General features: G+C 55.4%; 1 protein-coding gene across 1 annotated transcript in view; it reads right to left on the minus strand.

The window, feature by feature from the left end:
- Window positions 1-11,466, minus strand: part of MGAT5B (alpha-1,6-mannosylglycoprotein 6-beta-N-acetylglucosaminyltransferase B) — a 72,101-nt gene extending 60,635 nt beyond the window's left edge. The window contains exons 1-2 of the mRNA XM_053960016.1: window positions 11,226-11,466; window positions 4,893-5,005 (exon numbers count right to left, since the gene is read on the minus strand). Of these exons, the coding sequence (XP_053815991.1) occupies window positions 4,893-5,005; window positions 11,226-11,293 (181 nt within the window). The 5' untranslated portion in view covers window positions 11,294-11,466. The remainder of the gene's footprint in view (window positions 1-4,892; window positions 5,006-11,225) is intronic.
- Between the last annotated feature and the right edge of the window lie 3,397 nt (window positions 11,467-14,863).

The raw sequence follows: 14,863 nt of genomic DNA on the forward strand, positions 1-14,863 counted from the left end.
ATGAGAGGAGGGAAGAGGGCACAGTAAACTCAATCTCCTGAGTCTAGAGCCCTTCCCAAAGCATCTCCCACATTCAACATTTATAGACTTCTCTGTTTTCCTTTTTTATCTACATCTTTGTTTGCAGAATAAATTCTTTCAGTGGCCATTTCAAAACAAAGGAACCTTTGTCTGTGTTTACTTGACAGCAGTGGATTAGGATAAAATAACTTGCATTTCAGAAGGGCTTTTTTTATTTATTGTTAAGATGCAAAGCCTCTGCTGCAGCAAATCACCAAGCAGAGAATCCATCTGAGGAATGATTTCTGGCACACAACAAGAAACTTGGCTTTTGGAGAGAACCTCTGAGAAAGGTATTCACATACAAAAAATCAAATTTTAAATGGGATTAACTTCTGGACTGTGACATTATCCATTTCTCCTCTTCATGCTCCTGCCTCACATCTATGTTTATTTTGGTTATGATTGGTTGCTCACACACTCCAGGAGCCAGGAAAGCTCTGGGCAGGGCTGGGGCATTTTCATGTCTCCCTTTGTATTGCAATAGCTGAGGCTCAAGGCTGGGCTGGGCAGGTCACTCAGGGAGAAACAGGAACAGCCCCTGCCTACACTGCACCACGAACTTCAGCATTCCTCCACAACCCAAAGGATTTTTTGGATGCAGATGATTTTATAGCAAATGATTTTTTGACATCCCCCAGCTCTCTGCAGCCACCCCAACCCCGCAGGCACTGAAGGGCAGGGGCAGCTTCCCCTGCACAGCTGGGTCTGGCAGGACACGTGGGATCAAGGAGCAGCACAAACAGCCACAAAAGCTGGGATCAGCCCCAGGAAGGACAGCAGGAGCTGACACTGACTTACCACAAGCCCACCCCATTTCTACCCCAGCTCCACTGCAGAGCAGCCCAGCCCAGAGCACGTGGAGGAACATGTTGGCAGCTTCCCTGCAACATCCACCAGTTAATGAATAAAGCTCCAAGGGGCCCTTCCAGGAGTCCACGTGGAGCAGGGAACAGCAACAGGGACCAGGCTCCTTCCCCACCAGGAGCCCATTCCCGGGAAACACTCCAACCTGGGCATGGCAAACCTGAGGCCACAGCCCAGGAACTCTCCCCAAGTCACTGGCCATGAACCTGTCCAGGTTTGTGCAGATTCCCATTCTTCATCACACCAAGAGCTCGTCAGCCCAGCACAATTAACCTGCTCCTCTGAGCTCGCCTCCAGCCCAGCACTGTGTGCTTAACAGCCACCATAACTGCCAGGAATATTTCCTGGGCTTCCCTGGGATCCAGAACACATGTTAATTAAATGCCAGTTTGTTATTCAAACAGACCTTTGGAGACTTCACAGCGCTAATAAGCAGCACATCCACTCCTGCTCCCTCCCTCCCCACGTGGATGTTCACTCCACGTGAGCTGCACCTCCCCAGCCCTCCTCAGCCTCCTGCTCCAAACAGAGGGGACAGCCATGCCCACAGCCTCACCTCAGCTGGGTGTGCTCTCAGAGTCTGCAGGGATGGAGTTTCCCATCTCCCCAGAGGCTGACTCCCCATTTCCCAGGGAGGCTGCCCAGGATCCATCACCCTTCCTGCCTTTGCCATGGGTGGGACAGCTGGTTCTTCCACCATCAGATCCTCCCCCCAACAGCCAGAGCCTTTCCCAGGTGACAGAGGGAGGTCTGTGGTGACATTGGCCAGCTCCTGGCCAGCACATTCCCTGAGCCTTGGTCCCACTCTGCTTTGGGGCTTACTCACCCCTGCGAACAGCTACATCACCCTGGGGCACAGCCAGTCCCTACAAACCAGTGTGACAGGAAAGGCTGAACCCCAAAACCTGAACCAGGTGTTAAAGAGTGAGAAAAAGCCTCTCAGGTTGTGCCTGCCAAGCTCTGGGGACAATGAACACAACCTTCCTCCAGAGACAGGAGAGAGGATGCTTTGTGTTTAAAACCAGTGTGTGAGGCCATGAATGAAGCTCATCTTCCCCAATAAGAAGCACAGCAACAGCCAAATGTGCAGCAATTCATCTGGAAGCAATAGTTTGTTTGGCAAAGCCACTGAATATAGGAAAAAAGAATTGGATTTGCATTTAAATTTTGAGCTTTCTAACAAAGCAGGATTTGCCTTACCCATTTAGAAAGCTAAGAGACCAAAACCTTGAAAAATTAGAGGACCCAGGTCATAATTTACTTCTTTTCTTCTTTGAATGAGACCAAAGAGTCTGGCATTACCAGAAGCAACATTCAACCTGCACCACCTGGGAGCAGAGCAGCATCTCTCCCAACAGCAAGGCTCACAGTGTGCTCACAGCCCTCAGCAGAGCCAAAGAGGGTCAGGCAAGAGGGTGAACCCATTTACACACCTTGATTTAATCACCTGAACCCCTGAATGTGCAGGATTTGAGGTGTAGGGCCTGAAAAAGGAGATTTGTTTTGCATCTCCAGGGCTGTGGTGACACTGCTCCCAGGAAACACGAGACAGGCAAGGATGTACATTCAAAGGTCTGGATTAAATTAAGGATAAGGATGGGCAAAGCCACTTCCAGGCATCCAGAATAGGGGGTGGAGAGCTGAGTAATGGTCTTTTTGCCATTATTTCACCCCAACCTGGTGACCCCAGGTGCTTCTGCAGGTTTCTGGAAACCTTTGCTGCTCTTTGCAGCACAACCTGTGCCACACCTCAGCTGGCCCCACAGCTCATCAGTGTCTCTGCCTTTCTTTAAGTTCCCTACAAAATTTCAGGAACTCTGGGGGTCCTCTGGGCCACAGGGCAGCTGTAACAGTCACACCTTTCATTTCAAACTCAGCAATCTTTTCAGAACCCATCTCCTCAAAAGCCAGGTCTGGAGAAGGTTTGGAGAAGGTGCTGGTCTGGGGGCTTCTGCCCACTCTCCTTGTGCTGTTTCTTATCCCAAGAAGGAAGAAATCCCCTCAAACCAGACTTCACTCACCAGCCAAGTGCTTGGCTCGGGGACAGAACATAAAGCACACCTTCCCCACGGGGACATGTACCCTGCCCAAGTGCAGAAACACTGAAAAGCTCTGACCCTGCCACCGGCTCCAGGCTGAGGTCACCAGGAAAACACCAGTCCTCAGGAAAGGGGTTCAGTGGAGCTGGTGATGGGAACAGTAAGGGGAGCAGAGGGGGAGGAACATCAGCCACCGTGTCCTCCATCCACAGGGAGAACACAGATCCAGCTGCCACAGGCTGCAAATCCAATCTTGGAAAGTCAACTAAGCGGTTTAACACCATCCAGCTTCTGGAAAGCACCACTTTATCCCTCTCCTCTCGTAGGGAAGCAGCTGGCACTTCTTTCAGCACCTCAAGGAAAGGATTTAATGCTCCAAAATCACATCCTAGGTGAAGCTGTGGAGATCAGATCCTTCCATGGCTTTGGTACAGAGGAGGAGAAGACCACGGTGGCCTGACCAAGCCCATCTCACACTGCTCAGGGGAGCTCAAGCTGGGCAGTTCCCTCTGTGCATTTCATGGGACTGGAATCTCAGAGAAAAAGTCAGGGGAAGCTCAATTCATGGCAGCAGTGTCCTCCCAGAGCAGGGCCAGGCCATGACTGTCCCACCACAGAAGTGACTCCTGAGCTGACTTTGTGTCTCGCCAAAAAGAGGTGTTAAATGCAACATAACACAAACCTGCCAAAAATTAGAATATTTCTCTTCTACATTTCAGTACCTGCATAAAACCACAAAGGCCTTTTATTTTCCCTTCCCTAAGGAGCAATTCCCACTCCCTACAGACCACAAGTGCTCAAACCCACCGAGACCTCCAAGCACCTGAGCCAGATCCTCCACACGTCAGACCAGGGGCAGCCCACACAACCCACACCGCTGCCAGCTGAGGCTCTGATCCCGCTGCTCCCCATTTTCTGCCCTAAGCCAGGGTCAGCATCCACACCCCAGCACTCATCCCCACCTGTCACACCTCGGGATGCGAGCACAGCCAGGTTTGAGCCACACGGCAAAGCCACACATGGCAAGAGAGGCCAAAGGACCCTGAGCCATCCTGAAAATCCCAAAAAGGGCCAGGAAGGAGCCATGGGAATGAAAGATCCAAGCACCTTCCTCCTGCATCCCTGGCACTCATCAGCTCAGCTGGACCGTGCCCGTGGGGGCACCACATGAGGATCTTAGGTTGGAAATGGGGGTGTGTGTTCTATTGCCATCTGTCAGAGCTGGGGCAGCTCTCTGCTGTTCCTTGGGCAGTTTGCTTTATCTCTCCCACACCCAACCCTCCCTCCAGGAGATCTCTTCTGTTCATGGCCACTGAGTGTCCCTGCATGGCTGAGAAAATTCCATCATCCCATGGGGAGATGCTGCACCCAGGGGAGGAGCCAAGCATTCCTACCTGGATACAATCTGACTTTGGAACAGCACAGCAGCCTTTGCCCACTGCATTCCCAGAGGAGCAGCTTTCTGCCCCACTGCATTCCCAGAGAAGCAGCTTTCTTCCCCACTGCATTCCAGAGGAAGCCCAGGCCCATCTCCACCAGCCCTGGAGCTTCAGAGGAAAACTCCAGCCTTGTCCAGGATCCTGCTCCAGCAGAAGCACAGCTGGCACTGCAGGAGGGCTGAGCCCCCATGGAATGGCACTGCTGCCACCACCCTGACCCACAGGCTGCCACGGCCTGCTCTGACTCTGGCACTGGTTTGTTTTCTTTTTTTGTACTATTGCATTTGTATTTTCAATTTCCCTGGTAAAGAGCTGTTATTCTAATTCCCATATCTTTGCCTGAGAGCCTTATAATTTCAAAATTATAATAATTCAGTGGGAGCGGGTTTACATTTTCCATTTCAAGGGAGGTTCCTGCCGTCCTTAGCAGACACCTGTCTATTCAAACCAAGACAGTGGGCCAGGCCAGGCACGGAGCCGCGCTCACCTTCGGTGCGGATGGTGAAGGGGGAGTCCCCCAGGCGCTTGGCTGAGAACTGCCCTCCCAGGGATGTCATCAGGAAGCACAGGGTGAAAAATCCAATGCCCAGCACGAAAATCCTGTGGGAGAGAAAGCAGAGCTGGAGCAAGGTGTGATGAGGAGCCAGCTCCTCCCTGCTGGGCCAGCCCCCCCATCCCATGCCCCAGGGGTAATCCCCTTGCACAGCACCAGGAGAGGCTTTGGGTGTCTGGGACAATCCCAGCTCTACCCCTGTGGCTCACCACCCCACCCAGCCCTGGCAGGGAGCATCTGTGCAGCCCCAGCCACGCCAGACCCTCGTGCGCTTCACAAAGAGCCCAGGACACAAACCCTGGCACTGAGCAGGAGCTTTTGCCTGAGAACCCCCTCTGAAATCCCTGCAGCCTCTCCAACAGGCAGGCCTTGAGGAATCCTCCACTGCACTCAAGGGGGAGTGTGGATTTGCATCTTCAGCGGGGAAGCTGAGCCAGACCACAACTGCCTGTGATGCTCCACCAGGTCCAGCCCAACAACCCAGACCACAGGAACCACTACAATAAACAATACCTGTGTTCCTCTGGGACAGAGGAGCAAAGAGAGACCTTTACCTTCCCTTCCTCCCAAAGGATCTTAAAAAAACCCTTTTAGTTTTTTATACAAAGCCTTTTGTTCCCCTGTAACTTGGCCACTGGCATTGTCATTGTGTCCCCTGTGCACAACGGGACAAGGAGGGACCTGCAGGGTAGCACTCATGTGGCCTGGGGCCACCCCATGAGGCTGGCAGGGAAGTGGCTCCCAGGGGACACACTGGGCAGGATGTCACCTCCAGGAGGGGCAGGAGCTCCCAGCACTGCTCCTGCTCAGCCCGAATTCAGGCCAGTCCCTCTTTTGGGGGTGGAAGCGCTGAAGGCAAGAGCTCTGTGCCTGCCTGGCTGTTGTGCACCAGGGAGTGCACAGCAGAGTGCTCTGTGCCAAGGGATGGATGTCTGGCCTCCTTCCACTGCTCAGACACGCTGCCATCATCCCCGGGACTCCCTGGAGGTGCAGCAGCCTCCAGCAGCCCCACGGGAAAAGCCCTGGCAGAGGCACTGCCAGGTGCCAGTGTGACAGCTCCCAGAACAGCAGCGTGAGCTCAGCCACCAAACCCAGGGGAAATCTCGAGTAGGAGAAAGAGCAAAGACAACCCCCAGCCAGCCTCGAGAAACAACAGGTTTGTCTTCCAACAGGAAAGTCCCGTGTGGGACAGGGAGCTGAGGAAGCCCTCGGGGTGCCCTGGCATCGCTGCCTCTCAGCATCCCTGAGCCAAAGGGAAGCAAACCACAGAGGGCAGGAGCCTGCAGCTCTCCTTTGCAAGCTCACAGCATCCTCCACAGGGCTCAGGAGCTGCACACAGCCACAGCACAGCCACCCAGGCTCTTCCAGGTGCAGAAGAGCCCCCAGCCCTTCACCTAAGCATTCCTACACAGCTACAAGGCAGAGGAGGAGGAACCAACCTTCAGCTCTGGGCTACAGCACACCAGCAGTGCAATTATCTGCTGCTGGAAAGGGCTAACAAATAAAGTGACCTGCTTCAAAGCCCTTGTTAGTGACTGGAGATATTGTGGAGAGCTCAAGTACCAGGTCAAGCAGCTCAAGAAGGGCTGGGCTTCCCCAGGGAGATCCAGTGGAGGAGCTCCCAGGGCAACTCCTTACTGCGCCAGCCAGCCAGGCTTTCCTTGCCTGGAGAGATTCCTGGACAAGGCATGGCACTTCCAGGGGATCCCACGAGCTCCCTACCTCCATCCAGGCAGCTCTGACGCTGCTGTCACACAGACAGCACACACCTGAGGCCCAGATCCAGGGCAGCCTCACTCTCAGCAGCAGCCAGCTCAAGAACAAAGGGTTTCCTTTGCCTGCTCCGAGGAGGATCAGCCTTGCTCACAGCAGACAACTCCTACCCATCCCCATGGATCAGCCCTGCCCCATCCCTGGGCTCTGGACAAGCAGCACAGCACAGCTCCCCATCCCCTTCTCACCTCCCACCTAATCAAGGGGAAAAGCAACACCCTGGGCTTGTCAGCGCTGATGAGCTCTGCCAGCAGCACACTCAGCACCAGAACAAACCCTCCCTGACAGCCAGGCCAGAGCTGGCCTGGGAGAGCTGACACAGCTGGGAGAGCTGACACACCTGGGAGAGCTGACACAGCTGGGAGAGGGGATGCTGAAGTGCATCACTAGAACTGCCTGACATCCCCCGTGCAGCCTGGACCAGCTCAGGTCACTTTATTTCCGAATGAGCTGCCCCTGGAGGGGTGGAAAGCAGTTTCTACAAGACATATAAACCACTGTGCACTCACTAATCCAGGCTCCCAGCCCTAAAGGCCTGGCTGCAGGCACAGCCCCACAAGCAGTAAGCAGTGGGGCAGAGCCACCCCCTCCCCAGCAGATGCTGATGAACCATGGAGCTGTGGGATCTGCACACGATTCAGAGCTCAGCCCCTCCCCAGAGCAGACCTGGGAGAAGGGTTTGCAGAGCGCCGTGGTCCAGCTCCAGCAGGGAGGTGATTGTGGAGGCAGTGGAGCGTCCCTGATGCTGCAAAGTAGCGTGGTGTCCCATAAATAGCTTGGAGAGGGGGTGATCTGGGGACATTTAGTGCATTATCTGCCATTTTCACAGCCTGAGCCCAGTGCAGTGCTGGCTCTGGGAAAGGCTCTCAGGAACACCCTGGAAGGGATTGCTGCACCCAGCTTGGCTTGGGAAGGCTGAATTTGCCCTTAGGGAATGCTGTCTGCCATGGCACTTCCCTGGCAGGAGAGGCCAGCAGCAGGCTGGAGAACAAACAAGCTGAAAGGCGTCAAAGCCCAGGCAGGTCCTGCACCCCAGGGTCCTCCCTGGGAGCACATCCTGGTACAAAACCTACCCAAAGCCCTGTCCTGGTATCCCCTCCCCCAAGGGGCATTTCAACAAAACATCACCTGAAAAAATAGCTCTGATCCTGCTCTTACACCTCCTATTGACAATATCTTCATCATTATGCAAGACCTTGTTGACGCTTTTTAATCTTCATAATTATAGTCTGGCAAGGAGGGATCGTTAAACACTGAGCAGAAAGAAAGAGGGGAAGGGAAGAAAAAGATGCAAAGGTGATCTGTGCTCTACCATCTCCCTATGAAACAAAACCTTTTTCATTTTTACAGAGAGAGTAGGGGAGATGCAAGATGCTTTTTTCCTAAAAAAAAAAAAAAAAAAAAAAAAAAAAAAAAAAAAAAAAGAGAGAGAAATTGGAGCCTTACTGGAATTGCTGTCCTTGGGAGATCAGTGGATCCAGCCCAAAGCAGTGCTCCAGGGAGCAGGGATGGTGCAGGGCTGGACTCTCAGCCTGAGAACCCCAACTCCTTTACTTTTGCTGATGTTCTCCAGGTGAATAAAAGTGCCTGGCCCAGACTCACCTGAGTGGAAACTCCTTATACAGAAAACAAATTTACCACAAAGTAGGTAAAACATACCAGATCCCAGATGGTCCAAATGCACTGGGTCCTCTCCCCTAAAATCAAACCTAACTCCTTGACGACTATGGAGCTCCAAGGACCAAATAACGCCTATCCTGCTTGCTGGCTTTGCCTGTCATCCCATGTCATGTTTAATTAATCACTCGGGCACAGTTCTGATGCCAAGTCCCTCTCCACATCCTCCCCAAACTGAAATGTTCACAGTTCTGGGCTCTGGCTCGGTGCCCAAAAGAAAAGAAAGTGAAATTCATCAAGTCTTAAATGAAAATTGAAAGTGATGCCCCAGTTATGGAAGATTGTGGCCCATGGAACCGAAAGCTGGGTGTGACCAGGAGGGTCTGAGTGCTGAGCTGGGATGTGGTGGGGGGAGGAGCACCCAGCAGGATGGGACTGTGACATTGGGAATGTGACACTGGGACTGTGCCCATGGTGCCACATCACCCAGCTGCCCCCACAGGGACAATCCCACACTGGTGCAAGGGGAAACCAAGGCTACAGAGTCAGGTAACATCTTTTATTAGGCAAGTTTTCAACTCCCAAAAGCTGAGCCACCATTCCTACCAGCAGAGGTCAGGTTAATGAATGACTCCTCTCCCTCAAACCCTTTTTGCTTGGAGCCCAACAGGGTTGTGGTGCTGTCAGACTGACGCTGGGCCATGGGCACCGTGATCCATGCAGGGACCACAGTGAACTCTCACTGACCACTGTTACATGCCACAGAAAGCCTGGCTTTGGTTCCCAGCTGGCAAACAGAACTACAGAGCCAAGAGCTGGGCGAGCTGGACCAGGGCTCCTCGGTGAATTCTCGCCTGGATCCAGCACCATCACAAGTGAGACCCCCTTTGCTGCTGGGATGGTCAGAGCCACCCTTGAACATTCCTGTGGTTTTCCAGACTGATCTGCTCCCTCTCTGCAGGCGCTCTCCGAGCTCAGGGCTCTGCATTGCTTTGCTAAGCGTGTCTGGAGGGTGGTTAATGAAATGTTTTGGTGCACAGGATCAGGTTTCCTGTGTGCTGTTTGCCGATGGCACCTCTCCTCCGATGGCAGCAATCCACATCAGGAAGGGGGTTGCACCACGGGATTCCCCGGAGCAGCGAGGCTTTGCCCAGCCAGCAGCAGGGAACCCATTTACAGCACCCATCCTGAGTGCCAGGACCTTCTCCCACTGCTGGACCCACAGCAGCTGAGGATGCGGGGTGCTGATGTTGGGGGAGCAGAGGTGATTTGCACCAGCTTAAGGCTGGAGCTGGGCAGTGCCAACACTCACCCACGCTGGGCTGGGAGCAAGGTGACACAGGACTGTGGCATGGGGGGTCACATGCAGCATGACAGCAGCAGGGAGGAGGTGCAGAGGTCCTGGACACTGTGGGACAGTAAGGAGAGACTCTTGGGAATTCCTCCTCTTGCACAGGGAGAGGAGGACCTTGTTAACAACAAGGTAACCCCGCTGGTTCCAGTGGCACCAGTGCTGGTCTGTACTGGTTGGAGAGCAGAAGCCAGCCCAGGGTACACGGCCAGGACAGTGCAAGTTCTCCACCTGGACACCAGAAACCATCCAGCCGTCACAAACCCCTCATCCACACACATCCTCATCCCTAATGGGAGTTTGTGATCACCCTGAAATGCACTCCCTGTGCTCTCCCACCCTGACTGCAGGTCACTGCTGGGCTCCCCTGCCTCAGGGTGATGCCTAGGGCACAGGCATGCTCCAGCCAGTCACTTCCTCAGTGTGGAATTCAAACCCAGATTAGAGAGCAAACAGCCAGGCAGAGAGCATTCCCCGGGGTGAGTGTGCCCTTCTCGTGTCTCTCGCAGTCACTCCCTGCTCCACTCCTGAGCTGTGGGAACCCTCACACCTCTGCCAGCGCTTTGGGGCATCCCCTTGGCCAAGTTCCCCAGTCCCAGGGCAGCAGAAATCGCTCCAGGCAAGCAGAGCCAAGCAGTTCCCGAGGAGAGGCAGACAACCTCTCCACCTGAGAGCAAGAGATCGGTGCAAGCCCAGCCTGTCCTTTGCAACGCCGGGCGGTAGCCTGGGCTAAGCAAAAAGGCAGCGAGCAGATCCCTCCGGTGACCCCAGAGCTCCAAACACAGCGAGGAGTGCTGGGAACCACTAGGCTGGGCTCGCCCCACCTTGAGCTTCGTCCCCCGGCACGTTCGCTTCTATCTCTCAGGGGTTTTGGTCCCTCTCCCCATGGCAAAACCATGCCAACATCTCCCAACATCTCCCGTGTGTCTCAAGATCGGGAGCAACCCAAGCCATCTCCAGTAAATCAAAGAAGCCGGAGAGCAGGGGCTGGAGAGGGGAAGCGAATGTATGGAAGCAAAAATGGGGAGTTACAGCAAGGGGGAAAAGCAGTGGGTGGGTACGGGTGTGCTGGGGCCGGAGGGGTTCAGGTTTGGACATCCACCCCAGCCCCGGTGCCAGCTCAAGGTGGGTTTCGAAATCCCCAGCTGCACCAGCAGGCTTAAACCAGAGGAACCAAATCCCCCCCGAGTACCAACATCTCCGAGAACCATTCTCAAAAAAGCCAGCGGCGAGCAGCCCCGCGATAACCCCAGAGACACCGGCGGCGGGGCGAGCCGGGAGCTGGCAGGCAGCGAGAGCTGCAGGAGCCGCACGCTGCCCCGCGGGCAGACCTGCCTGGATCCCTGCCCGCATCCCTGCCCGCATCCCTGCCCGCATCCCTGCCATCCCCAGCTGGGCTCGATCCGCACACCCGGAGCCCGAGCCCGGCCAGCCGCAGCCCCCGCCCCACGCGCGCTCCGCCGGCCGCTCCCCGCCCGCAGGAGCCGGGCGAGGCGGCAGCGGCCAGAAGGAAACACCAACTTTACCTAAAGGGTCTCAAGGTGACGAGGCATCTTCTGACCATTATCTTGCCATCCGCGTTGACAGTGATCATCGTTCAAAGTTGCGGGCAGGGGGCGGCCCCGCACCCCCCCAGCGGCAGCGAGGGCGGCAGCGAGCGGGGCTCAGCGGGCGGGGCGCGGGGCTGCGCGGGGGCGCATGGCGGGGGCACTGGGGGGACGCGTCCCCCGCGCCCTACCCTTGCCCCTGCCCGCTGCCGGCCGAGCCCATGGCCGGGCCGCTCCGCTCCGCTCCGCGCACCCCGCGCTGCGGCTCCGCTCCGCCCCGCACCGCCCCGCGGAGCCTCCGCCGGGCTCCGCCGGGCTCCGCGTGCCATCTAGCGGCAACCCGGCCCCGCAGGGGGGGGGGCGGGCTGGGGGGTAGGGGACGTGGGGGTGCGGCAGCCCCCCGAGGTCAGGGGATGGCGTTTTGGGGGAGGGATAAGCGGGTTTGGGTGGAGAGGGCGGCAGCATCCCCGCGCAGGTGACAGCCCCCGGCGTGGGGACCTCGGGAGGCAAGGATGGCCCTTTGGCGGGGGCAGTCAGACCAGAAATGCCACCGAGCACCGTGCCCGGGTGCTGTTTGATTTGGAGGGGTTTAGGAGCAGGACACACCTTCCTTGTGGGGAAAGGCGGGTCTGGAGTCTCTGACAGCACCAGGCTGCAGCTCTGCGGCCCCATCACTCTGTTTTCTCTCTGAGGGGCACAGTCACAGCCACGATGTGGCTTCCCAAAGTCCCTGAGTGTTCCAGGGTGCTGCCAAGAGGACCAGGGCGGTGTCCTTGGGAAGACAAAGGGCCGTGGGAGCTGAGGCAGGAGAAGCAGTGCTGAGCTCAGCAGAGGTGTTTCCGGCTCTCCTGTGGAAGGTGACAGGCACAAAAAGCCTCCCAAAAGTTGGGACTTAAAGGAGCCAAGTGTGCACAGAGCCCAGAGACGCCCCATTTCCAGCCCCAGCCAGGATGGATACACCCCACTGGGGGTGAGGGAAGGGATGCAGCACCCTGGGGTGAGTGGCTGGAAGGACAACACTGTCCCCCCTTGGTCTGGGGGGCTGTGGTGCCAACAGGGCCCCCTCATACCACACTGGCCTCATGGCTGGCTGTCCCTCTTTGCTCTGGATACCACCACAGGTAACATAAAGCACAGGGTGACACCAGGGGACAGCTGTCCCTTTGCCTTCTCCACGGTGGATGCTCTCCTCCCATAGTCTTCCCCAGCCTTTCTCCGTCCCATTTCCCTCCAGAGAGAGAAAACTCCCTCCAGCCCCACCTGCCTGGCCTGGCTTAGTGATCTGCACCTCAAGTGCTGAGCAATTCCAACGCCCTCCCAGCACCAGCTACCCACTCCTCTACAAACTAACCCTGATTGTGCATAATCTCAGGGTTTTCCTGTGGGGCTGAGGAGGAGGAAATGCTGCTGTGGTACTGCATTTCCATAGGCACCCCAGGTGCTCACACTGCTTCCTTCTTCCCAGTGGAAAGCCCAGCAAAGCTCCAGGGAGCATAAAACTGCAACAGCACCAGCCACGAGTGAGCTCAGGGACAGCAGCTGGAAATTTACCCCAAACCAGAATTTTTCCCCATAAAACAGCACTTTTTTTTCCAAGCAGAAGTGAGAGGCAAAACCAAATTCTCCAGGACTTCTGAAACACAGGAGGATTTTTGTGTTCATCCACGCTTTTCGTGGGCAGGTGACAGGGAAGGAGTCATTGCCACGCCAGGTCTGGGTGGGATCACAGCAGGATGCAGAGGGATGCACAGACTGAGGATTTGCAGGAAGTGTGGCTCAGGAGCAGCAGCCAGCGCTGCCCAGCCAAACCCTCAGTTCATCTTGGCAAGGACACCCTTCCCTAGAGCCCAACCTGTGGGGACCTTATGGACACAACCAGGCAGCCCCAGTGCATGGACAGACCCCAAACACCAGCTGGGGGCTCAGTCCCTGCTATTTTAGGTGCAGCTGGGAGCACCTGGCCTCCTCTGGAAATGCCACCTGGCGTTCCTCACCTGCCCATTGGCAAGGAGGGGAGCAGCAGCCTGGTGAAGGTGCTGTGGGGATCCTGCTGCCCCTGATTTCCTGCCTGCTCACTCCATTCCTAGCTCCTGACAGGAATTCTTGGTGCTCACCTGAGCTATAAAACCACCTCAAAATCTGGTGCTGCCCTCCAGAGCCCGGCTCCAGTCGGCAGCAGGAGGCAGAGCCCTTCATTCCAAGAACTGCTTTCCAAGATCAGCTCAGCTCTGTGGGGCTGGAAACTCTCCCAGTGCACATAAACACTGCATGGAGTGGGTGGTGGAGCAGCCAGGCCACTGCCTGGCATGTGCCAGGATCCAGCTGTGCCTTCCCGAGAGCCTGGGAGGACAGGGAACATCCCAGCCAGGAGTGCAGAGCTCAGTGAGGGGTCAATTCTGTGGGGTGGGACCCTCTGACCTCCATAAGGATAATGCCAAGGTCCTTCTGTGCATCCCACAGGCTCTGGATTGTGCCAATCCAGCTCTTCCCACTGGCAGCAGCTTCCCAGCAGGAAAAGCCTGGGGTGTGGCAAAGCACCACACATTAATTATTTAAGAATTAGGGGTGTGTGATATTGAGGGGAGAAGGGATGGTGTCTTCCCATTCCTCCTTCCAGAGCTGATCCTGGGCTGGAAAACACCCCCAAAGGGTTTGGATGTTTCTTGGCCAGGCAGAAGGCAGCTCAGCCATCTTGGCTTCCTCCAGGTGCCTCCTGCAGCACTGACCAGGAAATTAAAATAAAATAAAAAATAAAATAAAATAAAATAAAATAAAACAGAAATCTGCTCTTGTCAATCTCCATGCACATCCTGACAGGGTGCTGGGGTCAGCAGGGAGCAATTTCTGCAGCTCCCAATTCCCACCAGAATCAGCCGTGCAGGATCCATCACCCCAGGGATGGGAATGTGTCATTCCCCACCCCCCAGGGCCCTCATCCCTGAGGAGAAGCGCTGCAGCAGCCAGTCCTTTCCCTGTGCTGCTGCTTGAAACAAAAGCTTAATTAACTACCAGCTCGCTGTTTAGAGGGATAAATCTAAAATCCAAGGATGGTAATAAAGCAGTGAATTATCTTCTTCGGCAGCTGAGAAGCAATAGCCCCAAAAATCAATATGCTGAAGTTATACTGCACACACACACACACACACATTTGTTTGTTATTCCAAATTCAGCAGCAGCGGGGAATGGAGAGAACCAACTCAGCAGCCAGCTGGCCCAAAAGAAACCAGTTTTGCACCAATTAGAGCCCCTGCCCACCCAGAGGCAGACATGGAGCATCCCCAGAGCAGGCTCCAGGCTGTCCCTCCCCAGCTGCCTGTAACTGGGACAGGGCCAAAGTTCCAGCTCCAACACCAGAGCATCCTCTGGGAGATGGGACTCACCCTGCACCACTGGTCCAGTGTCCTGGTTTAGGGCAGATTTGGGAGGAAACCTCTGAATGGGGTCCCTGTAGAAAGCAAATTAAGTGGCCCCTCCCTGCTACTGGTTTGGAAGACACCAACCTCCTACGAGAGAAGTGGAAAAAACTGTTTATTTAACAAGTAAAGTACTCACAGACATGGGAAATGAATAATGTCAAACAATGGAACCTCTCGCTGTTCTGAAGAGATGGCAAACTC

Source organism: Vidua chalybeata, chromosome 19, assembly GCF_026979565.1.
Source record: "Vidua chalybeata isolate OUT-0048 chromosome 19, bVidCha1 merged haplotype, whole genome shotgun sequence".
Lineage (NCBI taxonomy): Eukaryota > Metazoa > Chordata > Aves > Passeriformes > Viduidae > Vidua > Vidua chalybeata.